Here is a 25,244-nt window from a genome sequence, read left to right on the forward strand (position 1 = left end):
GGAACCATGTCGCATTCTCATCCACGGGGGAATTTGTCACGGCTTCCACCTTCATGAACCACGATATCTATGTCTGGGAACGCAGCCATGGCTCTCTCGTGAAGATCCTCGAAGGGCCTAAAGAAGAACTGGGAGTTGTGGAATGGCATCCCAGCCGCCCAATGGTAGCCGCCTGTGGCCTCGAGTCCGGATGCATATATGCATGGTCGGTAGTCACCCCGCAAAAGTGGTCAGCCCTAGCGCCAGATTTTGCAGAGGTAGAAGAAAATGTCGCCTATGTGGAGCGTGAAGACGAATACGACATCCACCCCGCTGAAGAGGTTCATCAGCGCCGTCTAGATCTAGAGGACGAGGAACCGGATGTCTTGACCATTGATCCGGTCAAGGGTGAAGAGGGAGACGCTGGGGGTACTTTGCATGCTTTCCGCATGCCTGTCCTACTCGATATCAGCGAAAGTGAAAGCGAGGATGACATTGTGGCTGTGGGTCCTGGAACGATGCGGCGAAGAAGCCCTGGTGCTTGGAAGGATCCAGTCAATAACACAGGCGCTAGCAATGGCGGTGAGACTGGAGGCGCTCCTGTTACGAATAACGTGGTGGGGCGTGCTCAAAATAAGGGGCGACGGAGGTAATGGCCCAGAGAATTCTGATGACAATGATAATGATAATGTGAACTGTGGTGAAATCCAGCTCGAGATGTTAGTGTCCCAAGCCAATGGGATCTATATATATATATATATTTTTTATATTGGGGGCTCACAGTGTCTCCCTTAATTCTGCTGTTTGAAAACAAAATGCTTGCCGGTTTTCAGGGTGAATTCTTAGCTATGTTGACACCACTCACCATTCACCATCCACCATTTCACGAGTCTAGTGTTCTCCGTAACAGAATATGCAGTTTAGCGATCAATATCCAACTACCATATCTCCTTATCTCTAAATGGAGTCTAAAGCCCATTTCCCATTTGTAATGTGATTCTCGTGAAAGCCCTTTGCAATAACCAAGGAGATCAATTACGAAGCTGAACGAAAACAAATCACCCCAACTGTGCACGGACGACCTCACACCATGTATACACACACACACACACACACAAACATATATATATAAATCTACATATTATATCACTACAAGGTTATCCTCATCCCAACAAGAAAACAAAACGGACAGGCTATTATTTATGCATCATTGCAATGGGCTTCAATACATGGCAGGGCAAAATATAACCCCTCGTCCCAATGCAACGGTGTTAATCTGTGCTCAATTGAGCGTACATGCACAGCACAGCACAGCAGAGCACAGCACAGTACATACAGTACATGGTAAGGGGTGCAAATGAAATAGACTACAACAGGCGGCCGATCACCGCGAACGTCTTGTCGCGCCAGCGAGCGAAAGCAAGGAGGGCTGACAGCTTTACGATCCCGATCCCATAATTCTCGCGGCGCCGTATCCGGCCCCTCGGGTCCCTGCGAACAAAGAGGAAGGAGAAAAAGAAAGGAAAGGAAAGGAAGAGAGAAGTGTTGTGTTGTGGGCTGGCTTTGCTATCACCTGCATTGTCAATATTATTTGTTATTATCTTACACTAGTTATTATGATGATTAGATATTCCAACTCTTGCTCTTCCACTAAAGTAACCACAGGACGGAACTTGGGGGCTGACATTGATGGAAACAATGGAAGAGAGGGCGAAAACGAGAGACAGGTTTGTAAGCGCGGAACAGAGAGAGCTCGCGCGACGGATTGGGTAGTTGAACAGTGAGTGAAAAGGGGGCTAGGTAAGATGGAAAATGTCGGGGCCGCTTTTGGGTTTTTTTCTCCTCCTCCCCCTTCCCCGTTTTCCGTTGAGAAGTAGGGAACGACCAAAATAAGTGGAAATCAGGCGGTATCGATCTGGTCAGTTAAAAGAAGAGACTTCTCTTTCTCTTTCCGCTGATTTTATATTTTCCCATTCCACTCTTCATCCGCGATATTTGAATAACTGCAATTGTTGGAAGGAAACAAGTGCTAAAAACGCTTGGACAATGAATTTAGGACAAAGTAGTCAAAAAAAAATGTGACGAGATAGGAAATTTATATATGCATATATGGGAAATAAAAAATAGTTTATGTCGATTAGGTAAAGGGGGGGATAACAGAAATAAAGAAAAGGAAGAGAGAGAGAGAGAAGGCGAAAATAGAAGTATATATACGCGACAATAACAAAAGTAGCATTGTTGAAACAGTGTGTATGGGTCATCGAAACAAAATGTGAGAGACGAGAGCCTGAGAGAGAGATATGAAGCTAGACAATCGTTCATCATCGATCATAACGAGGTTGCTATATCGCCCTAACCAAGAAAAAGGAAGGCAGGTGGATACAGACAATAAGAGAAAGCTTCACAATGGTTCTCAGTCGATGCTTTTGATGTCTTTCCGATCTATGTTTATATCGTCGTTATTGAGAAATCCCATTCATGCCCAGAAATGCGGGAGAGAATGCCGTGAAACAACTTGACGAGCGGAGTAAGAAAGAATGGGAGAAAGGCGGTGGGGATGTGGAGCAAGCGGATGGAAGTGGAAAAGTACAAGGCTCAATAGCGGCGCGACCAACAAAATCACATGCGGAAAAATTTCGACAAGCGAAATAAACAAAAAATATAAGCTCAGGAAACGTCTAGAGATGTTGCGGTCGTAAGAGAAAACCAAACCAAACAAGGAAGGGAAAGCGTGAAGGGAATTCATCGCTGCAACGTCGTCTGATCGGGTCATGAATTATGGATGTTTGCGCATTTCGGAATCGCATTCGTATATCCTGGATGTTGGGCAAGGATATATTTGTGTTGCATACTTAACTTCTTCGAGGTCCTTTCCGATATGCTACTGGTGTTTCTCACCGACAAGCGTAAGGATTTAAGAGGGTTTTGGACCGGAAAGGGCGCTTACGACAACCCCCCTATCATGGGCCGCCGCCGGCGGTTTCAGCCGTTATAAACGGAATACAACAGTTTCGACAGCTTCGAGACGACCACGACGTTTCAGAGGCTGCAGCGCTATTTATCAGGACATTGGGTTAAATATCCTTAGAACCCAGGTTGTGCCACTCAAAACGCAGCTTGGGAGGAAAAACCACCGACATGTGAAATGAAGGTTATGTTTTATCCAGATCTTGGGCTGGTAGAACTGGGCGCAAGGGCTCCCTTTCATCGGACTGGGTTTTCTGGCCGCCTGGCTGTATATATGTGCAGAAGATTGAACGCCCGGAGGCGCTTATCAAACGCCTGCGCTCGAGCTTCTTGGGCTAATGAATCAATTTGTTCAAGAGAAAAACCTTTTACACGGCTGAGGGGCCCGAGTATGAGTGCATATGTGCTATCCGTAAAAGCAAAATTATGCCACTTCCCAACCTCCTTCTCGTACTTGTCATCCGGCCATGTGTTTAGCGGCAGACCAAACATCAAGTGCTTTATATCCACGAACCCTGCCTCCTTCAACATATGCGTTGTGCTGCGGTTATGTGCGATCGGCCGATTGGCCTGATCTGTTGCGTCCTTCAGATTCAAATACCACCGATTCAACGGCTGATCGGCTGGGAACTCATCGTGGCATCGCGGTTCGAAGTCGATTTCCACCTGTTCGAAGTATCCTTTGCCAGGCCGCAGATGTCGTATAACCTTTTGATACAAATTGGGCCAATTCGACACACTTCCGCATCCCATTTGGAGATGAATCATATCCCAAGAATTCTCTCCCAAAAACCAAGGGCTCTCATAATCCCGAGGTGTCTGAAAGTCGCAATTAGGTGGGTGCTCGTGCGGCTGCATCGCCGCCAGGTCGATTCCCAACACGTACGCATGTGGGTACCTTGACGCCATTTCCACTGCCCACATTCCCGTTCCACAGCCAAGATCCAGTATTCGAGGGCCGTGATCGGTGCCTATTGCCGGCCCTCCCGCAGCATTACTCAGAATCGGAGATGGTTTGCTGATTGGAACATCGTGTAGCGCATTCCCACGAGCCACTAAAAATACCTTGTGGAAAATATCCAGACGATCTCGCTCCAGTTCATCACACGGATACATATATATGCCTCGCCGAAATCCATGATACAGTCGTCCATTCTCCTCGTAACAAGGATATTCTTCCGTGTGCCTGCGTTGATTGGAACATATTGTCAGGAATGGACAAACAGTCAATCCTAGATTCCCATTGGGGGAAATTGAGAAACGATTTACGACTATGATGCCTCAAGGAGGTTTTCGTAATGGAAAGGGAGTGGCTTGCAGGCAGTGGGTTCTAGGAGAAATATGGCATATGGAGAAGAGTAACAATAAACTTACGTAGGGTTTGCACTTCCATGTGTCTCGTTTTTCGGAGAGCCAAAGCCGGGTTTTGTTTGGGGTTGCCTTCGCGGTGCAAGATCGGTGAGCGCTGAGAGGTCCATAGTAGTTGACTAGGGTGGATGCCACCCAATGGGGGATGAAGACGACAGTTTAAATGCGAACTTTGGGTTGCTTCCAATGCCAGCGAACGACAAGATAGGGAGGGAACGGAAAGAAAGGAGATGGGAGAGGAAGACGGGGAGGACGAGAAGGAGGACGAGGACCAGGATGGAGACGGGCGGCGTAGAAGCTGGGGCAGCGGATTGAGGAGAAGACGAAGGCTTTGCAGATCAGCCCTGGGGATATGTTACTGCAGGTTGCCCTTTATTCCAAGCGGCACACGGATGATATTTTTTACTATCGGCGATGTCTCGAGGAGGGCGTCGGGCAGAGGGGCAGCTGTTCGCAACACCGCTGGGGGCAAGGACAGTGGACTAATCTGGGCAGAAGCAAAGGAAAAAATAAGTAGAAGGGAAGCCGAGGGCTAAAATGCCAATTGAACGGTCCTTGGGCGCTTGGGCGGCGGGCAGTGGCTGGCGGGAAGGGTGGTCCCATCACATCGCCTGGAGGTGTTGCGGCGAGAAGGTGGGATGGCCCGTACGATTCGGTACGGCGGACTCTGCAAGCCAGGACGGGCGCGTGGTATGGTATGGTATGGTACGGTATCGTATTGGTAAGCGGTATTGGCGTGTGCCAGACCAAAGGTCAAGACAATTCACAAGGACTGGCCATTTCTTGACAATTCAAAACAAAAAAAAAAAAAAAAAAAAAAATACAAATTGACAAAGGGGAATTTGCAAGAGGCAAAGCTGATGGGGCCTGTGAACTGAATGATTGAAATCCTGACTGATGGTTTGTTGGTGGTGAATTGCCCCGATCAGTTATTAAACCCTGCCTGGAGGTGAAAACCCATCACAAGAGAACAAAACAGTCAACGGCAGGGGTTAGCTGAAGAGACAATAAAAAGTAAATGATAACCCAATCAGTGGCAGCATATAATTTGTCAATCACTTTCATGCTCACCTCCATCCATTATCAACAAACAACTTGCGTGCTAGCCAAGGGAGGATGAACTGCAGCTGCTCACTTAACCGAGGTTTTCAGCTCTATCAATCAACTTGCTGCTTGCTTGAGTACGCAGTAGTTTGCCAATGGCATGGAATATAATGTATGCCCTGTAACTCACCTCCTTGCAACTACACCAACGACTTCAATAGTGGATATGCATCATGGTGCCTCGTGAAGGGAATGGAGTTTGTTAATATGGCTATTTAAGTTTCTCTTCGTAATATCAACCCTTCGTTTTCCAGCAAAGTAAAAGCAACGAAAACGAGGATAAAAACGAAATAAAACAATGACTCAATTAATGGGAATTTGCAACCATAAAAAGATCCCGTAAAACAAGGTCACATGCGAACTGGAGGCGGTGACCCCATCCCGGCAGAGTGGTTATCGGTCGGAGCTTGTACAGTAATGTCACACCCTTTCTTGGCTTCTTGCTAGTACCGTATATTTAATGATCATAGTATTTTAACTCTGGAAAGGATACTCGGGGTCTTCGGGGATGGTTGTATTTGTCAACCCATTGACAGGCTGAACTCTCTCGCTCAAGTGCGCTCTGCGCAGTATGAACCTGGGAAACCTACTCCAACATGCTGAGCACTGCGTCGGCGCACAAATTTCGCGAAAATCCTCATAGAAAATCCGAAATGTTCTGACATAGTTAAGTTGTGCGTACAGTACCTTCAAATTCTTGGAAGGCACGTCCGGTAGGGGCGGCTTTTCGTCTGGAAAGTACATGTGCCAGGCAATAATGGATCTCTGAGTGATTGTCAGCATGTCATCAGGGACTCAACCTGACGAATTTCAATGTTGGTGGGGGGTTTTCCTGTTGGCCAAAAGTTAGGTTAGTTAGCATACTACGTACTAGTTCCGCGCCGGGATCTAACCAAAATTTGGTTTGGCACAGACCTCCACTCATTATATTGCTGCTCCCAAGTCCCAAAATAGCGGGCGTGCCGCTCTCCTAGCAGAGCATGGCGTCGGTATGAAACTATGAATAATGGGCTCGACTTGGCGCTGACGGGATGTCATGGTTGGTCGCGGTGCGTGGTGGAGTCTGCCGGAAGTCAAAGTAGCCTTTTTCGGCGACTGACGATCATGCGAAGTCTCCAATAGAGTTTGGGTATTTCGGCAACAGCGTTATGGTCTTGGTCATTTTATTGGACGAGTTCACCGTACCTCAACCCGTGGACCCGTCGAGTGGCTACATGGTAACTAACACGGAGAGAGCAGTTAGCAGTTACCTGGGCGCTTGAATAAGGTTCCGAATTTGATCCGTCCGATTCTTAATAAGCAGGATCTTGGGTCCTTTAACTATCGAATTGGGATGGTTTGACAAGTGAAGATGGATTCAATTCAAAGTCAACTTGGACTCTTGAGCAAAGGGGTCTTGAAACGCAGCGTTGGTCACTATTTATTTCTCAGTTGCCGGTTTTGTTTTGGAAAATGTTATTTCTATAATAGCCGTTGAGGCTGCCAACGTTTTTTAAACTCAATCGTAGACGCATGCCGTTGATTCAAAGTACTAGCAGCACCTATACACATACTATTATGTTGGCTTTAGACAAGGCCTTGAATGGTGGGTGCTAGAATAACTCGTAAATTGTAAGTGGAAGTCTCATCAAATGCTTTGGAGGATTGTATGTCGTGTCGATGTACCGCACAGGAAGGTTATGAGCCATGTCAAAAGGCACACCACACCGTAAGATGGCGCATATTGCCTTGCTGGAGCTTAGTCTTTTTTCCCACAGAAAAACAAAAGGGCCTAGCGAATATTATTCATGCCAGTGTTGTGTTTGTCTTGACCGGGTTGCTCGCGATATATCGACTGTGACTGGTTGCTTCGGAGTACGGTGAAACCCCCTTGCATTGCGAACGAGGGACATCGTGGCAATTCCGTGACACAATCGTACGGGATTATTTGTTTTGATGCAGCGGCTCATTTCTTCCCTTCGCTTGCCAGTGGGTGACAATTCTAGAGTCATGGATCCTTTCAGTCTTGGGAGGACAAATCGTATTTGCTCTTCGTTTAGCATTCCGCCCTTACACGGCTTGCTGGGGCTTTGAAGTTGACGTTGGAAAGGAAGTTGAGGAACCCTTGGATGCACTCTGGGTGTTTTATCAACGACAAATGAGAGGAGCTCGATGAATACTAGTAGTACTATGTAATCAGTGGATCCTGCTGGTACATGCGAAAATACGAAATACTGCACATGCCTTGTATCATTGAATGAAACTACTAGTCTCGCGCACACCGGTGCATCCACACAGCTCTCGGGATGCGACGTTCCCTCAGGACTAACCCCTAGCGCATTTGACAGGAAACGGTCATTGGCCATGCCGGAGGAGCTCGCTTGGGGGGTGGCTTTCCGTCCCAGAGCGTCGGATCACCAGCGTATAACTAGCTGCGACGGACCGCCAATGGCCCCAATGGCCCCAGTGGCCTGGTTTAGCTCATGGGAAACGACGTGCAGGAGCCATAAAAACCTTGGAACTATCCAATTGGGTCGTGGCCGGCAACAATACGGTAAGTTCTGTTCTGCCCGTGTCAGTTACACTCCGTGTTTAGGTTGTTTCGATTTCAACACCGATACCCGCACGTACGGTACGCGTACATACCATACGGAGGTATTCCTGGCATGAATGGACAAACGCCGCAAATGAGCGCAAACAGCATCACACTTACCCAGTATCCAAAGCCCCCAGGGCGAGAGAGCTATCCTGGGTGTCTGTGTTGGAAGGGTAAATGTTTTCTGACAAGAAGAGTTGTGGACCTCTTGTTGGATATACCATGGTCTCCATTTAATTTTCGTTGGAATCTTCTGACGGTCTGGACTAGCAATCTCGAGGAAAAAATATTTTCTGCTCAAAAATTGATTATGATGTTCTACCAACTACCACCGCGGACATCAATGAGCGGATAGATGAACAGGTTACCATACCACACTGTATCTGTATCTCGAGGACCATCCCTAATCCAAGTCCTATGGCTTCTCCATCACAATATCGACTGTTGCACGGGAAAGGCCAGTCATCTCTCTCCCTTCCGGCTGGGAGCTACATCTACTCTCTGTGCCAGAGTGGCATTGATGCGCTTGCTGCGATCTCATCAGATAACTCGCTGCGACGCTTTGATCGCGAGACATTAAAGGTCCTCCCGAATGGGGTGTTCGCAAACATTCATCCTGGTAATAGCGGTGGGGTGACCTGTGTCTGCGAAGTTGATCCCGTTGTTGCTGAAGGGAAAACTTTGGTTGCTACCTCCGGCAGAGACGGGACAGTGAAACTGTGGGATTCTAGGGATAAAAGAAGAGATGCAGTTCTGACGGCCACTTCAGGTAAGATACTAATGCCCATGCAGAGCAACATGGAACTACTTCGTCCCCTCGCGGCTCTCATTTTGATACCTCTGACTCTCTCCTTTTATCCCCTTGTCCTGGTCCCTTACATCCACCTTCAATGTGGGTTTGTCGTGGATGTTGCGTTGGATATTCGTCCTCATACTTCTCTATGCCCAAAAAATGTCTGTTGCTAGTATTTATGACAAAAGCTCCACATATTGTTTGTGTGCTGATCTGCCCTACTTTAGCTAAGGCGGCACCCATCACCGCACTTACCTGTGGCCCAGGACCGTGCACCATCGTCGCCGGGACTGAGTTCGTGGCATCTCAATCTTCTGTTATATGTTGGTAAGTTTGTTGGTCTTTTAATGCAATTAGCCTGAAGCCACGTACTTGCATCGGACGCGGATTCGGTACCACCAGTTCTTTGTTACTTTCCTGGAACATACTTGCATCAATTCATTCCCCTCAGCTATCACCGTTCGTGCGAGGGACCCAGAAGTGACTTACCGCGCCAACCCTCCCATGCATTTTACTGCACGTACGAGGCTGTCCCACCTCTCCTCGGATCTGCTAACCGACCTTTCCCAGGGACATCAGATCTCCGGGCCAGCCCTGTCTTCAATATGTCGAGAGTCATAACGACGATATAACTGAAGTAATTAACTCCATTCGCTTCTCCCATTCGTTCCACACACCCAACTTCTTTCCATTTCCCTTCTACATGTTGGTTCCAGGCTTCTGCGGTTCGTCCGCAAGCCCCCAAGGGATTTGACTCAGGCTGTGCAAATCTCTCCCAAGGCACCACTAATGCGTTCGTAGTTGCAATTCCACCCTACACGACATAACGTCCTATTATCTGGAAGCACTGATGGGCTAGTTAACATCTACGATACCACAATTTCGGATGAAGACGAGGCTCTTCTACAGGTTGTAAACCATGGATCCATACATCGAGCCGGTTTCCTGGCGGAGCACGCCATCTACGCTCTAAGCCATGACGAGGTTTTCTCGATCCACCCTTTCAACAACCCCGACGAGAACGCTGTAGAGCCCGCAGCTATTCAGTTTGGCGATCTCCGTCCTGTACTACAGAGCGATTATGTGGCGCAAGTTCTCCATGGGCGTGGGGGCGCGTTTGTGGTATCTGGGAAAACGAGGTTTGAATTTGGCTCTCCCCGTTTGCTTGTCTTCTGCTCTCCCCCACAAATAGATTCTTCGTGGAAAACATCTATGCTTTTCGCTGTAATTTTGCGGGGTAGACCTAACCTCTCATATGACTCGTCCATTCAAGTGAACAACGACTCGACCTCACGCCCTTAGTTTCGTCACCCAAATTTGACCTCGACATCGGGGGTACTTGGAGGATTCCAGATGCTCACGGCGAAGAAATCGTTCGATCGGTATTTCTGGATGATAATGTATGTACGAAAGTACAAATTCGTCGATGTATTTTTGCTATAGTACCTCAACCAGCCTGCTCAAACTACAATCTGACTAACACGACCTAACAAATAAACCTCTAGTCGAATACCATTTTCACATGTGGGGAGGATGGATACGTGCGATCGTGGAAGCTTGAGGAAGGACGTCAAGAAGAGCTGTCTAAGCCATCCACCAAGCGCACTCTCCCAGAGAATGTCCACACGAAAAAGCATCGATCGAAAGATGGCGCCCATCGGGAGAAGCGACGTAAGGACCGCGGCTTCAAACCATATTAAATCCCAGAGCTCCCCCTCCGCGCACATCCTACCTTCCGTTACTACGATTTCCGCTCATGGCGGACCATCTTTGCTCCAATGTGTAGGTTTCCTCGTCCAAACTTGATTTACCTCATCACAACCCATAAAAACGGTGGCAAATGCTGGTTTCTCTCGATTTTCAGCCGCCCTAACAGGGCAGGGAGTTAAAAGTTTATTTATATTTCTTTTCATTCTCCTCTTTTTCGGTAGCAACCCAATGATGAATGATAACAACAAATTAGAAACGAAACGACAGCAGTTATTAATTGGGAGGATTGCATAACCAATGATATCCGCTTCAATTCAGATTTAATGAACTTAAAGCCCAACATCAAGTCGACAATAGAAACTTACAAATCATAACCACCGAATAACTAGGTTATAGAATACTTTGAAACTTTCTAACCCTTCACTTTCTCTCCACACACATCTTCTCACCAATCCCTCAAAAAAATCTCTTAAAAGCCCAACTCATCAAAAACTTACCCGCTCTTCTACGAGCCCTAGCGCAGCAAAAAAAAAAAAAAAAAAAAAAAAAGTAGCCCTTTCTTCGCACACTCGCGTGCTAACGGGGCTAGTGCCGCCCGCCTACCAAACAAAATCCTCACCTTGACATGCAAGACCGGGCAGAGTGAAAAACTAATGTAGGTACAGGTACGCAGGGATGGGTGCAGGAGGCGGGAAGCACATGTACATGTACAGTACATACGTATACAAGGATCGTTGCCCTTTGCGCTAGGTGTAACTAGTAGGTATACCATGCTTGCTCGGTCTAATATGCCTTTTTGCCTTATTTTTCTCCGTATCGTTGGATTGTGTCGTATAGAAATAAATGGCCACCACTGCAGGATTGGTGGAAGGAGGAGGGGCCGCGGAGGAGATGGCCCAAATGATAAGGAAGGGCCTTGGAATGTTCGAATTATTGTTATTAGTAGAATGATTTTTATTTGGAATCGCAGGGACACGGGTAAACTAGGTGCGTTGTATAAAATGATGCCGAGATCACTTTTACTTTCCTTCCCTTGCCGAAACTTTAAAAGAAAGAAAGAAAGAAAGAAAGAAAAGCATTCATTCCGTGGCTCACGAATAGATAAAATAAGCAGAGAAAAGTTCTTCCATCCCGACCTAACTATCCCTTCTGTCTTAGAGGGCGATACTGAGTAGGTACGGAGAGGTTTTGGTTGATGGTTTGTATATATACCTGTGTCAACACCCATGGGGATGGGTGAGATCGTGACGAGCGCAAGAATACGACAATGGAAAATGAACACAAGTTACTCTGGACGATATGCAAAGAGTATCGATTTATTTCATGACGCGATTTGAATATTCGTGGTTATCATTCCACACATTCAAAGCTGCTGGCAATCATTCACAGTCGAGCGCAGGACTAGATAAAGGTTATAATTGCAACAAAAGGCGTACGGTAGGTACTGCTCAAGAACTCCGCTCTCGCAATTCATGGTTCATGGGCTAAGCACATCTTCATTCAGCGCCGTCGTCACGACTGCACCTAGCAACGATAATCTATACGATAGGCCTTCCCCCCTCAACTCCATCGGCCATCACGAGAATAACAGGAACGTTGCCCAACCCTCACCCCGAGATCCACTTCTACAATTTACTTCTACAATTTAGCCTTCTTGATATAAAATGCCTGCGCATTGCAGTAACTCTTCAGGCCGTCGAGGCCGCCCTCAAAGCCAATACCGCTCTCCTTGTGGCCGCCGAATGGTACAATAGGACTGACTTCCTGGTGTGCGTTGATCCATACGTTGCTAGCTTCAAGCTGTTTCCCGATTCGTCGTGCCTGGTCCAGGTCGTTGGACCAGACGGATGAGCCCAACACCATCTTGGTGTTATTCGCGGCTTCGATCACCGCTGCTTCATCTTTCCAGGGGATGAGGGGCACGATTGGGCCTGGAGAAGCCGGTTAATTGATGTTTCGTTTTAAGGCAATTGTAAAATTCGGAATAATCAAAATAAAGCAAAGCATGAAAAGATTGGGGCCAAAGATGAGAAGATTGAAAGGAAAACAGTAGAATAATAACGCAGACGGATGAGAAGCTTCGTGGCCTTTATGGTTTCTCTAATAACAAAAAGGGCAAACGGGGTGTATGCATAACTGTAATATAACTCACCGAATGGCTCTTCTGCAACAATCCTCGACTCAACAGGTGGCACATCGATGATGGTGGGGCTGGATGAAGTACCCTGGCTTCCGAACTTCGGCGTTTCCGCCTGCAGCAACGGTCCACTTTTCCTTTTCAATATCCGTGAAGAATTCCTTGACTTTCTCGTACTGCATAGAGTTTTGGATGGGGCCAACCATCACACCGGCCTCATTACCCTCACCCACAACCAACTTCGCCGTGGCGACACTCATTGCTTCGCGAAATTTTTCATAGATGGACTCGTGGACGTATATTCGTTTCGCTGCGATACAGACCTAAAATACGACATGGTGAGTCTTGGGAAGTAGTAATTTTGATAGATGGGTATAGAGTCATATGGTTCCAAAATACATACCTGTCCGGAATTGAAGAATGCCGCCAGCGCGACCTAGGGGTTGCCAGTTAGCAAAGACAGCCTGCCAAGTAGAATTTGGCATGGAAATGCAAACCTTTGCTGCCACTGCTTCAATATTGATATCAGGACAGATAATTGCAGGGTCATTTCCGCCTCTATAATGGTAGAAAGAATTTAGCCTGATACACATTTCAACCACAAATAGCAGAACATGAACCCTAACGTACAGCTCAAGAGTAACTCGCTTCAGTGGCTTGCTTGCACTCTCCATGACCTTCCCCCCAGTTGCTCCTGAACCTGTGAAACTAATCTTTGCTGGTCCAGGGTGGGCCGTCAACCAGGGTCCCAGATTATCATCACCGCTAAGAGTTTGGAGGACACCAGGGGGGAAGAACTTCTGGCCAATTTCGGCAAGTTTCAGTGCGCAATAGGGAGTATACGGTGAAGGTTTAACAATGATTGTGTTCCCAGTAAGAAGAGCCGGTGCGATTTTGATCAGGCAGAGCATAACAGGAAAGTTCCATGGGACAATGCCAACGACAACACCCAATGGCGTATAGCGGGGAATCAACTCTCTGTCCTCGTTGTTTTCGAGAACTTCATCCTTCAACTCAAAGTTGGCAGTGGCCTTAACACTGGCAATTCCTGACTGAATATCCGCGGCGGCAAACTGGGCCTATATACGATAAAAAGAAAAAGAAAAAAAAATTAAAAGCGTTAACTCCCATTTGCATCCTCGGGTTGGTAAAAATATCTGGCAGGAAAGGGGCACAGTACCGGTTTCCCTTGCTCTTTCACGAGCAATTTGGTGAGGTCCTCAGAATATTCCCCCACAGCATCAGCAAAGGCCAGGAGAGCTTTTTTCCCTCTCCTCGTATGGGGTTTTGGACCAGCTCTTGAATGCAGCGATTCCCGCCTCGACAGCGCGGTCAACATCGGCGCGAGTAGAGACTGGAACATCAGGATTTGGTTCCCCGGTTGCTGGATTGATGCCATGGCGGGTTTGTTCCTTGGCGGATAATTTACCCCCGATCACATTATGGAATGTGATCGTACAGGGTGACTTCCCATGTTGACGGTATGTATATTAAACAATATCCTCTGTGGAGGAAAATACCCTCTCAGCTATCTTGGGGAATGAGGACGGTAAAATAGCCGCCGCGGGGGGGCGATAACGATGACGAACGGAGCAAGGACCAGCCACGAACCTCGGGTCTAAGGTGAGCATCATAGATACTAGAATTGGGCCCGAGAAGAGAAACACAGACGTCGGTAACGGCGAAATGCAACCCTGGCAATCGGAAGAGGGCGATGAAGTGGGTGTCTGTGGTATTGTCTCTTCCAAGGCATCTCAGCATGTCATTCTCCCCGCAACTGCGAAAAGCTATTTCCACTCTAGGCCTTGCCAAGCCGCCACATAACACCTTTCCGATTGGAGCGGGTATTGTCTGCCATTCGGGCAACTGGTGTTTTCAGAGGGACTGGCTGGTTGTTTCATGTCTAATGTCCACGAGTTCGCATCTTCATTCGGGCGAACAATTGGCCATCCATGCATGCACCACTTAAACCTGCCCGCTATTAGCCACAACGGGTGAAGCTAGCATCTCAAATGACGAGAAGAGCCGTTGAGAAGCGGCTATCTCTAGCTCGTTGGATCTCCTTGTAGTAGTAGCGGGTAGTTATGGGAGTTTGGAATTTGCGTGGTCTGCCAGGATCACGAAAGTACGCAGGGACTTGAGCTCTAGCCAGGGTCTTCTCCTAAGTTCCTGGAGCTTGATTGCGCTAGTGAGACTGTTCTGGGGTGGGGCAATGATGTGCGGCATCATACATACCACGGATGGCCTGTGGAGGGCAATGCTCCTGAGGCACGACAAACCCTCCTGCGGCATTCCTCAAGTTCAGCTTTAACCATTTATCCTACGACTTTCTGCAGCGAGATGGATACGAGAATATCACACCAGAACACTGATCGGTCGAACGTTTTACCAGCCTGAAGGCCAGCAGTCGTCGCTCTCAAGCGCTAAGGCATCTGGCCCTGTACACACTCCACCCAACCGAACCGGATCGAACAGACCAAATTGATTGCGGACCTAGAGTTCCGGGCTTCGCCTAAGCAGCTCTGTGCATAGTACTGTACAGTACATGGACATTGTAGTCGTGGCTACAAATTGAATGAACTCTGCACCAAGGAAGAAAACCATCTTTTTATCATCCATAGATTCTCTCGAGAGTTTATATCAGGCTTCGCTCTTTTCCAAGCTCAACTACTTGATGATACTAGTATCTATCACCTACAGAATCGCTTCTCCGAGATATCCTTTCTATTAGTACTCACAACTATATGGAAAAATTTGTTAATTGCTAGTATATTATGAATTATTTGCCCTTCTTTGAGGAGTATATTCAATAGTACTAGCAGTCTCATCTAGACTACCCTGTCTACTTATGTATATCATTGAGTTCATAATTTAATACACTGTTAAACAGCGGTATTTTATCTTGTCATTGTCCGGGTTCTTGCTCACACAGCATTTCAGCAAGCACTAGTCCACAAACGCAGCAGCTAGCCACGGAAACCCGGGTTCAACCCAATTTAGGCACACGGGTTCCCTGATCCAACCTTCGTGGCCAAGGGGCGCCGTCTCAGCAAATATCGGCTAACTGCAAAGCACCATCATGTCGACCTCAAGCCGAGCCCGATACGGCCCGCACGTCCGATAAATAGCAAGCCAGTGCACAACAAAGCGCCACTTTGAGCCAGCGAACCGCCAACCACCTTGATCAGCAGCAGGAGATCGGTCGCTGCCTTGGAACATCCTTGCGGGAAGCGCGGTGAAAGTGTGAGGCATACAAAATATATTCCTGACTTCAACAGGTTGGTTGATCCGGTCAGCTTCGCGCTGGACACTAAAGAGGCACTATCCGAACCTCTGCTGTATTCTCTGGGTTTTTTTTTTCTTTTTTTTTTTTCCCCCCGCATCTCTTCCTGCCTCTGGATTGTAAAACCCTCTGGGAGTGCGCCACTTATCCTCTCATATTTAAAGTCTTGCCAATTTGCATGGACTCAACTGTTTCCTACAGGTGTTAGAAGTCATGGCAGTCCCCCGAAGACTCAATATACGGACAGTATGCTAGGGTCGTCTGTTGTTATACCTCACAATGCACAGTACCTTCTCTACCGCATACATTATCGACCGACGCATGCGACACGCATTTTGGTCCCGTGGTGGAGTTGAACAAGTATGAACTTCGTGTCGCACTCATCTTGGCCGAGAACAGGTGGTTTCCCACACGGTCTCTGTTGGCCATGAGCGGCAAGTTCAATGGCAGTTCTCCATTTAATCACACATCTGGCCCGGCAATTCATCACTACATATCCGAAGGGGACTTAGATTCCGAGGCAGGAAGTTGTGGACTTATGACCCTGCTAATAGGGGCTTTCTCCTTTGTGGTCTAGTGGCAAAGTCCAGTTCTCCGGAAACATCACACAAGCTCTGTTTTAGCACCTTCCAGTTTGGTTGGTGGAAAGTTCTCTTTCTGGTTAAGGAAATGATGGAGTACAAAAAGGGCCACCCTGTCCTGCTGCTAGCACAAGGGACCAAAACTCGAAATGCACCAGGGATGCAGGGTCCCTCAACCCGCTTGTCGAGCTGTCGAAGATCTAAAGCAAGCAGGACTTGTCGAGGAATGTACGCGATTTTTTAGGGTTTTGAATATGCGATGGAAAATACATCAACTCACCACACGCTTCTAGATCCGAATCTATTCTCTGTAGGTGGCCCATTCAGTGTTGACAGGGGTTGTTAAACGGGAATTGGAACATGGGGTTCAAACGACATCGTGACGAGCGCTTCATCCCACAGCTAACTTCAGTAGCCGCGAAAAATAGTTTAATATCGCACAAGGGTCAAGCGTTGCGGCTTTCTCGTACACTTGGTGATTATCTGAGTACACTACTGTGCCCACACATTCGGGCCCAGCGGTTTGTTCGAACTGATCAGAGTCTTCATTAGCTTGCTCCAGAACCGACAACTTGGTAGTTAATTCCCCACGGCAATCATCAGGTGTCTTGTCTGTTCACTTCTCGGATGTGAGGAAGCTTTGTCCTCAGCAGTCCCAACCCACGGTGGCAAGCCCAGGTACTCGTCCTTGGGGTCATTGATGGACCAATGGACGTTTGAAGGCAAACTACATACTAACCTATCCTCCGTATCAACTCCAAGCTATACGATGTCGGGTATGAGCATGATAAAGTAGGTGAACGTGCTGAGTATCTTGCTGACCTGTTGAACTACATTGGCAATACGAAGAGCAGCTTGTTAACCTGCCAGTTCGTTAATTCGCGAGCTACAGTGTGCATTGTACTGTACCTACCGATAGGATAGACAACTTCATTACCTAGATAATTGTTATACAAACGAAGTGGAAAAAATACTGTCGGTGAGCGAAAACGTTAATTGCCTCCATCCTATACACCGATCAATGCAGCTCCCGAAGTTTGATTCAAACATTTTTCTTATATCAAGCCTAATCGGGGAGCCCACGGTGTTATACACGTACTGTATATTGGAAAAGAGTTTGTTCAATGATGTGAAATTGCTAGCCCACCATAGCGCCGGAGTTTCTTATTTCGTGCGTGGTTGGTTGACATTGATGGCTGATAAATGGGCTGCATGGATCTTCCAATCTCAAATTTGGAAATAGGGCGCAATGTGCAATCACGGCCTATAAAATATGGTATTTCGAACGTTGTTTTTACATACCAGCGACTCAGAAGGCATATTCCGCCCGAATTTGGGCTGTGATTGTAGGTTGTACCAATAGCAACCTGCAGGAGCTTCCAGATCTAGGATCAGATGAGCTATGCTCGAGGTGTGTGATACCTATATGAATCAAGTCCTCCCCGCGCAGGAAACCGATTACCATCTCTTCGAAATTACTATTATAAATGAATTACCTGAAGGGAACAATAAACTTCTATTTGCCTAGTATACTGCAAAATGGGATCCGCCAACGTTGAAATACGCACTCTGTCAGCTGAGGTTGATTATCTTAAGGAGAACAATCCGAACCAGCTATTTTGCATCCACCCACTATCCCCAGACATCTCTCAGGGATGGCGCAACGTAACAATGAAAGACTTGTCTGGCGCAACAGATTACATGGCAAGGTGGATTGAAGATAATGTGGCAGCTCGTTCAAGTCATGAGACATTGGCTTATATGGGAGCAAACGATATACGCTACGCTGCTTTTATTCTTGCTTGCACCAAGGTCGGACACATTGTAAGCGGGCTGTTCCCCAAATTCTATGCATATTGACAGAGATAGCTCTAACAAATAGAGGGTAACTGATTATTCAGCCATTGCTTCTCTCTCCCCGAAATTCGCTGGAAGCATCACGTCACGTTCTCGCAAAGAGTGGATGTTCGAAGTTCGTCTACAGCGTGGAACGCGAGAGGCAAGTAAACGAACTGTGCGCAGCAGATTCCAGCATCAAGGCATGGATTGTCCCGGACCTTTGGGACGTTTTCAGCAATACTGAAGTCCTGCCGTATGAAGGGGTGAAACAGTCCGAAGGAGTGGAGGACAGCGTTGCCGCCATCATTCATAGTTCTGGGACGACAGGTAAGTTAGAAAATTGCAGATCTCGTTGTTTGTGAGTGACTGTATGCTCAGTGTTTAACGATGCATACCTAGGTTTGCCCAAGCCCGTTCTACTTACGCATGGATACGTCGCCGCACAGAAGGGGGTTCAAGTTATGCCTACACCCCCTGGGCGAGTTGGCAGTGTTTACAGTGTCTGCGAACCCGGAAAACTGGCGTTTACAATGAGTCCATTTTTCCACTTCATGGGTTTGCTTACGGTGATCGCTTCAGTTTCCGCCGCGACCCCGTTCGTATTAAGCCCGGAAAAGCCAATGACGGCCGAATTACTCGCCACAATCGTGACAGAGACAAAATGCACTTCAGCGAGTCTTCCGCCATCATCATTAGAAGACCTTTATTCCTCCCAGGTAGGACAAAAAACGTTGTCTAAGTTTCATTACATCGCGTACGGAGGAGCGCCGCTGTCACCCGAGATTGGGGATGGGCTTTGCAAATTGACCCACCTGCAGACTGTTCTTGGGTCGAGCGAATGTGGTTTGGTTGCATCTCTAAAGGCGGAAGAGCGTGAAGATTGGGGATATTTTGAATGGAATCCCTTCTACGCGGTTGACATGCGGGCCCAAGGGGATGGCACCTTCGAGTTAGTTATTCCTCGCCAGTCGAATAGGCACGTCCACGGCGTTTTCCACACGTACCCGGATCTCACAGAATATCGAACCGGTGACCTTTTTACTCCGCACGCGCGGAAGCCAGGCCTATGGAGATATATTGGGCGTGGAGATGATGTCATTGTGCTCAGCAACGGAGAAAAATTTAATCCGACATCAATGGAAATTATTATCCAGGGACATCCCCTAGTGTCAAAGGCTGTTGTTATAGGCCAAGGGCGGTTCCAGGCAGCTCTCCTCTGTGAGCTAGACTGGGACAATTGGAAAGGAGATGAAGACGAATTCATTGAGGAAATCTGGCCAATAGTGCAGAAGGCGAACGAGGGTGCACCAGGACACGGCCGGCTAATGAAGTCAAAAATAGGTCTTTCGTCTCCTTCAAAACCTTTCAAAACGACACCGAAAGGAACTGTTCAACGACGGATAGTAACTGAGGACTACAGAGATGAAATTGAGTCATTGTATTCCAAGTCTGATAACGAAGCGACGATCAGTATCTCCAAGGATGCAAGCCCAAATGACATAATTGTGCAAGTGAAGGCTGTAGTTTCAACCTTGCTTCCGTCACAGGAGATTGGCGACCATAGCGATATATTTTCTTTGGGCCTTGATTCCCTCCAATCACTGCAGCTCGGCCAGGTCTTGCAAAGTGCAGTCCGGGCGATTTGCCCACAGTTAAGTAATGATGCATTTTCTAGCAGGCAAATATACTCCCACCCTTCTGTGTCTACCCTTTCACATTATATGTACGATCTCGTTCACGGGAAAGCCATGATAGACGAAGCCGGGGCCGGAGTGGAGGATGACAGCGCAAGATCTGCCAGGCTTCTGGCACTCGTACAGAAATATACTGCCGGCTTGGCCGAGAAGCATTCTATCATTCTTACTGGCTCCACCGGATCTCTCGGCAGCTACTTGCTGCACGAGCTCCTTCTCGATCCTAAAGTTGCCAAGGTATATTGTTTGAACCGTTCAGAAGACGCAGCAGAAAGACAAACCCAGAGTTTTCAGGGGAAGGGGTTGTCATCTTCTAACGCTTTCGCCTCCAGGGTTGAATTTCTCCACGCAAAGTTTGGAGATGAACGCCTTGGGCTTGCCAATGATGTCTATGATCGGCTGCTTCAATCCGTCGATACAATAATTCACAATGCTTGGAAAGTGAATTTCAACCACCAAGTAGAAGCGTTCGAACAACCACATCTCGAAGGAGTCCGTCGACTTGTCGACTTTAGCATTGCCAGCACTCATCGCGCACATATTCACTTCATATCCTCCATCTCGACCGTTGAAGGGTGGAATACCACAAAACGTGGCACACATGTTCCGGAAGAAATATTTGAAGAGGCTGATGTCGTGATGCGTACCGGATATGGAGAATCTAAGCATGTTGGGGAACGAATTTGTGCTTTTGCTTCTTCCTATTGTGGTGTCCCAACCAGCATTCATCGTGTTGGTCAAATCGGAGGTCCGACAACAGAAAAAGGAATGTGGAACAAGCAAGAATGGTTCCCATCCCTGGTTGCAACGTCAAAAACAATAAAACAGCTTCCCTCATCCCTTGGAGGCATAACAGTGGACTGGATTCCAGTGGTGCGTTAGATAAACTATCCACACTTTCCTTGATTTTCACATTGTCCCGGCCCACCAGACGTTCATATTTATGATAAGCCAGCTAACCCTTTTTCATATAGGACACCATCGCGGGGGTAATCATCGATATTATCCGATCAAGGAGACAAAATGAAGAGGAAGTCCGTTGCGCCGCCTTCCATCTCGTTAATCCAAGTCCTGCTGCCTGGGAATCCTTGATACCAGCCATCGAGAAACATTTCCCTGTCAAGATAGTTGATCCGCAAAAATGGATTGCTAGTTTGGAAGAAATCACACACCCAACCCAGAGTGATCTGCAGGATAAGCCTGCATTGAAGATTCTTGACTTCTTTCGTGGTGCTTTTATTGGACAAGGTGAGGGATTAAGCAAGCCTCCGGTGTTGGACACTCAAAGAACACAGGAGGCGAGCGTGACGATGCAACAGCTTAAGCCAATTGATCACGATATTTTGAATACCTGGATGTTGCAATGGAAGTTCTGAGATCGGTTGTAATAACTGAAGAGGAAGGTTGATTCCATGAACGCTAAGTGGTTATTATTTATCCTGCCAACTCTTGTAAATCCATAGATTTTGGCAGATGGGATGATTTCTGGAGGGATAGCATCAGGCTTTAATTGGCAATCCGACATCTTGTATTAAACAAGCAATTTCTAGAAAATTGAGCATTCTTATTCTTCCTCAGGGATGAGCGCCCGAATCGGTTTGCCGGATTTAGTTTTAGATCAATGACTTTTGTCACTTGGGCAGCGATGGGACCAGTCTCGATCCCAATATCGTGTGCATTATATAAACTGGATAGATAATAGTGTATTGTTCCTTCAAACTGAAAAGACGTTGTTTTGGGGAGATCAAACAGAATGAATTTGCGATGACTTTGATATTGAGGTCGGGACTAACAGGGCGAGCCAATCAAAGCTTCCGCCGTCGTCTGAGTTAACCACTAGTTATAGTTTATGTGGCTCAAAGGATCTCCCAAGCTGTGTTCAGAGCTTGCTGTGTCGTCAGTATAACAACTTTTGGAATACATTCTCGCTTTCTCACGATCACAGCTGATTTCATTTAGCCGGCGGTGTGAGTCGCAATGATACGCACGCAACCTTAAACTCATTCCTTCGTGACTGCAGGCATGATGAAGCGACCTTGGAGGTGGCATTTACTGCCAACAGCACTTCGTTAGTCCCCCTCCGCCTCCTTCCCCCACATATTCTTTTGTCGCAAATTATGACGCTGATATGTCTTCTTAGTATTACTACAGGTATTGGCCATACATGCTCAGGATGAGCGTGCAGGAGCCCGAGTGACTACAGATATTAGTCCTACCTCTCCGACTCCAGAAACCACACTTCCACATGGGCTTGGGCTAAGGCCTGATCAGAAGAAGAGAAATGCTGAAGCCAGGGGTGAGTTTGTATTTGCGGAGGATGCGCGATACTGTGACAGAAGCTGAACGAGTTAATGACATTTTTTCTGTATACTTTCATTTTAGGCCAGCAAGCTGTTGATTCAGCGCGGGATATTCTCCATACTCTGAAAATACCTGTCAAAAGACGTGATCGGCCTTCGGGTTTCCTTGGACATGCAATATACTATGCGAAGGAGGCATTTTATTTATTATTCATGAATAGTCCATCCATAAACGTCAACACACAACGCGCGGATAAACTATCCCCTCAGCTTAAGCAGGCGGTGTCACTGCTTCAAGAAGCCGCGAGCCAAGACAACCCGGACGCATTGTTTCTTCTAGCAGAAATGAACTTTTACGGGAATTTTACGCATCCACGAAATTACCCCAAGGCATTTGAGTTGTATAAATCACTTGCCACGCTGGAAGGCAATAGCACTGCGCAGTACATGGTTGGGTTTATGTATGCGACAGGGATAGGGGGGGCGGTTGAACGACATCAAGGCAAAGCGTTGTTATATCATACGTTTGCGGCTATGGGAGGTAACATAAGATCTCAAATGACTGTCGCGTTTCGCCGGTATCTAGGTATCGGAACACCTCGCAATTGTGACCAAGCGGCGTATTACTATAAACAAGTAGCCGACCAAGCAATGACTTATTATAGATCAGGCCCACCCGGCGGCCAAATTCTGGCTAGAGAGTCATATCGCTGGCCTGATGATGAAGGTGGTGTGTACGGCGAGGGCGCAAGCGTCTCGAGCTCCGGTCCAAATGCAAATAAGGAGTCCCACCATTCAGGTTCTGATTCAAACCTTGAAGATGTGTTGGAATATTTGGATCTCTTATCGAAAAAGGGTGACGTGAAGGCCACTTTTACGTTGGGGAAGATGCATTATGATGGCTCAAGAAACTTGAAAAGAAATATGAGGAAAGCCATGAAATATTTCGGCTTGGTTGCCAAGAGATTCTGGACAAACGACGGCAAAATTGTCTCCAACTACCCCGTGGGAATTGAAAAGACCGCTGCTAAGGCGGCCGCACATATTGGACTCATGTTCTTGCGTGGGGAAGGGGTTGATCAACATTTCGCGAAGGCGATTACTTGGTTCCAGCGAGGCAGGGCGCTTGGAGATCCGATGTGCCAGCACTACATAGGCATAATGTATTTGGATGGATATGGCGTACCTCAAGACGTTATGAAAGCAGCGTCTTATTTCAAGGCTGCGGCGGAGCAAGACTTTCCGGCTTCTGAAACCAAACTCGGGGCGTTATTCCTTGACCAAGGCGATGTAGCCACCGCAACTCGATACTTTGAGCTAGCTGCTCGATACCGTTGGATTGAAGCATTCTATTATCTTGCTGAAATCGCTGACCAAGGGATAGGAAAAGATCGCCACTGTGGTATGGCGACAGCGTACTACAAAATGGTGGCTGAAGAGGCAGAGGTCATCCATTCCTCGTTCCACGAGGCGAATACGGCTTACGAAAATGACGATAAAGAAACCGCATTGGTTGCATCGATGATGGCTGCAGAACAGGGGTACGAGAGTGCCCAGACAAATGTGGCCTTCTTGCTGGATGAGCAGCGATCGGTTCTGCCACTTGATTATATTATGCGCCGACCCCAGAATCGCCGGCCATCTGTACTCCGAAATGCTGCTTTGGCGCTTATATACTGGACTCGTTCCGCAAGGCAGTCAAACCTGGATTCCCTTGTGAAAATGGGTGATTATTATTTCCACGGCTATGGAACGCCGCGCGAGGTTGAAAATGCCTTTACCTGTTACCATTCGGCTGCGGAGGGCTATCACAGTGCCCAGGCGCTGTGGAATCTAGGCTGGATGCATGAGAACGGTTATGCTACTGAGCAGGATTTCCATATGGCGAAGAGATTCTACGATCTAGCCCTTGAAACGAACGATGAAGCTTATTTGCCAGTCAAGCTTAGCCTGATCAAGTTACGGATAAGGAGTTTCTGGAATCGAATTACGCGGGGAAAAGCTAATCCAATCCGACCAGAGCCAGGTCAGTTGTAGTTTATCGATATTCACCCTCTGTGTTTGTTTCCAGGAAAATTCTTTGCTCGGTCTCCGCTAACGAAACTACTTCTCCCTCTAGACGCAAAACTCCACCGATCATTGAAGGAATGGATTAAAGCTTTCAACACTTACAACGAAGAGGATGATAAAGAGTTCAACCAACACAAATCAAAACACCCATCCGATCCCGATGCACCAGATGGTATCCTTTCTGAAGACGGCGCCGCAACGGATGACAGGGGAGAGCCTACCAGACGTAATCATGACAGTACCTACTATGACGAGTTCGATATGGATATCGATGATGATATTTTTGATAGCCTTGTAATCCTCGCACTGGCAGCTACTTTAATCGTTCTCGTGTATGTGCGACAGCGACGAGGGCTTCGAGGCGTTGGCCAGAGAGATGGCAATGCTGTGCGTGATGGGGCTAGAGTTGGAAATGACGCGGGACGGCCCATTGATAATCCCGCGGCTCCTGGCGACGCCGCTGCTGACCCGCAAAGGGAACAGGATAGAGGTCTCTTCCCCGGACCTGGCGATCCTGATTTCGCGGCCTGGGTTGCTGGCGGGGTTGGTCATTAGCTGCAGGACTCAAGCGAAACAGCCAGCGGTCCTTCGTAGTTAGATGTCCTTTATGTAATCAATTTATATAAATTCCATGGATACTCCGGCGACTCAAGCGTCGTTCATTCCATATTCTTGAGGATGTAGTAGTAAACGAACTTGAAGAAAAAAAATTCCAAAAAAGTAGAATAAAATAAAAATAAAAAAAGGAGGAGGGAGAAAGGAATTAAGAGAGAGAAAAAAATGAAAAAAATGAAAAATACAAAGGGCGGAGACCCTGAGTTAGTCTTCGTCATATCATTTCATG

The 25,244-nt window shown here is 47.4% G+C and overlaps 7 protein-coding genes across 7 annotated transcripts; 5 read left to right on the forward strand and 2 right to left on the reverse strand.

Moving 5' to 3' along the window:
- Positions 1-53: 53 nt before the first annotated feature.
- HCBG_01450 (WD domain-containing protein) lies at positions 54-718 on the forward strand (the record flags this gene model as incomplete). The annotated part of the gene is made up of 1 exon (XM_045428500.1): positions 54-718. The coding sequence occupies one exon, from the start codon at positions 54-56 to the stop codon at positions 630-632; it is 579 nt and encodes a 192-aa protein (XP_045290286.1).
- A 2,465-nt stretch (positions 719-3,183) lies between these two features.
- Positions 3,184-4,424, reverse strand: HCBG_01451 (methyltransferase; the record flags this gene model as incomplete). Its single annotated transcript, XM_045428501.1, has 2 exons — positions 3,184-4,132; positions 4,321-4,424. 2 exons carry the CDS (start codon positions 4,422-4,424, stop codon positions 3,184-3,186), a joined length of 1,053 nt encoding a protein of 350 aa, XP_045290287.1.
- Positions 4,425-4,952: 528 nt separating this feature from the next.
- On the forward strand, positions 4,953-6,680 carry HCBG_01452 (uncharacterized protein; the record flags this gene model as incomplete). Its single annotated transcript, XM_045428502.1, has 5 exons — positions 4,953-5,035; positions 5,467-5,495; positions 5,753-5,832; positions 6,332-6,407; positions 6,541-6,680. The coding sequence occupies 5 exons, from the start codon at positions 4,953-4,955 to the stop codon at positions 6,678-6,680; spliced, it is 408 nt and encodes a 135-aa protein (XP_045290288.1).
- A 1,730-nt stretch (positions 6,681-8,410) lies between these two features.
- On the forward strand, positions 8,411-10,486 carry HCBG_01453 (WD domain-containing protein; the record flags this gene model as incomplete). Its single annotated transcript, XM_045428503.1, has 5 exons — positions 8,411-8,762; positions 9,238-9,306; positions 9,646-9,925; positions 10,060-10,186; positions 10,292-10,486. 5 exons carry the CDS (start codon positions 8,411-8,413, stop codon positions 10,484-10,486), a joined length of 1,023 nt encoding a protein of 340 aa, XP_045290289.1.
- A 1,648-nt stretch (positions 10,487-12,134) lies between these two features.
- Positions 12,135-14,032, reverse strand: HCBG_01454 (aldehyde dehydrogenase; the record flags this gene model as incomplete). Its single annotated transcript, XM_045428504.1, has 7 exons — positions 12,135-12,427; positions 12,649-12,764; positions 12,811-12,956; positions 13,037-13,069; positions 13,131-13,191; positions 13,264-13,712; positions 13,814-14,032. The coding sequence occupies 7 exons, from the start codon at positions 14,030-14,032 to the stop codon at positions 12,135-12,137; spliced, it is 1,317 nt and encodes a 438-aa protein (XP_045290290.1).
- Positions 14,033-18,036: 4,004 nt separating this feature from the next.
- On the forward strand, positions 18,037-21,406 carry HCBG_01455 (ochratoxin A non-ribosomal peptide synthetase; the record flags this gene model as incomplete). Its single annotated transcript, XM_045428505.1, has 4 exons — positions 18,037-18,321; positions 18,399-18,663; positions 18,736-20,903; positions 21,005-21,406. The coding sequence occupies 4 exons, from the start codon at positions 18,037-18,039 to the stop codon at positions 21,404-21,406; spliced, it is 3,120 nt and encodes a 1,039-aa protein (XP_045290291.1).
- A 543-nt stretch (positions 21,407-21,949) lies between these two features.
- HCBG_01456 (ubiquitin ligase complex subunit HRD3) lies at positions 21,950-24,955 on the forward strand (the record flags this gene model as incomplete). The annotated part of the gene is made up of 4 exons (XM_045428506.1): positions 21,950-22,098; positions 22,171-22,326; positions 22,413-24,356; positions 24,402-24,955. 4 exons carry the CDS (start codon positions 22,056-22,058, stop codon positions 24,953-24,955), a joined length of 2,697 nt encoding a protein of 898 aa, XP_045290292.1.
- Between the last annotated feature and the right edge of the window lie 289 nt (positions 24,956-25,244).

The sequence above is a fragment of the Histoplasma capsulatum genome (genome assembly GCF_000150115.1).
Source record: "Histoplasma capsulatum G186AR genomic scaffold supercont2.2, whole genome shotgun sequence".
NCBI classification, from domain to species: Eukaryota; Fungi; Ascomycota; class Eurotiomycetes; order Onygenales; family Ajellomycetaceae; genus Histoplasma; species Histoplasma capsulatum.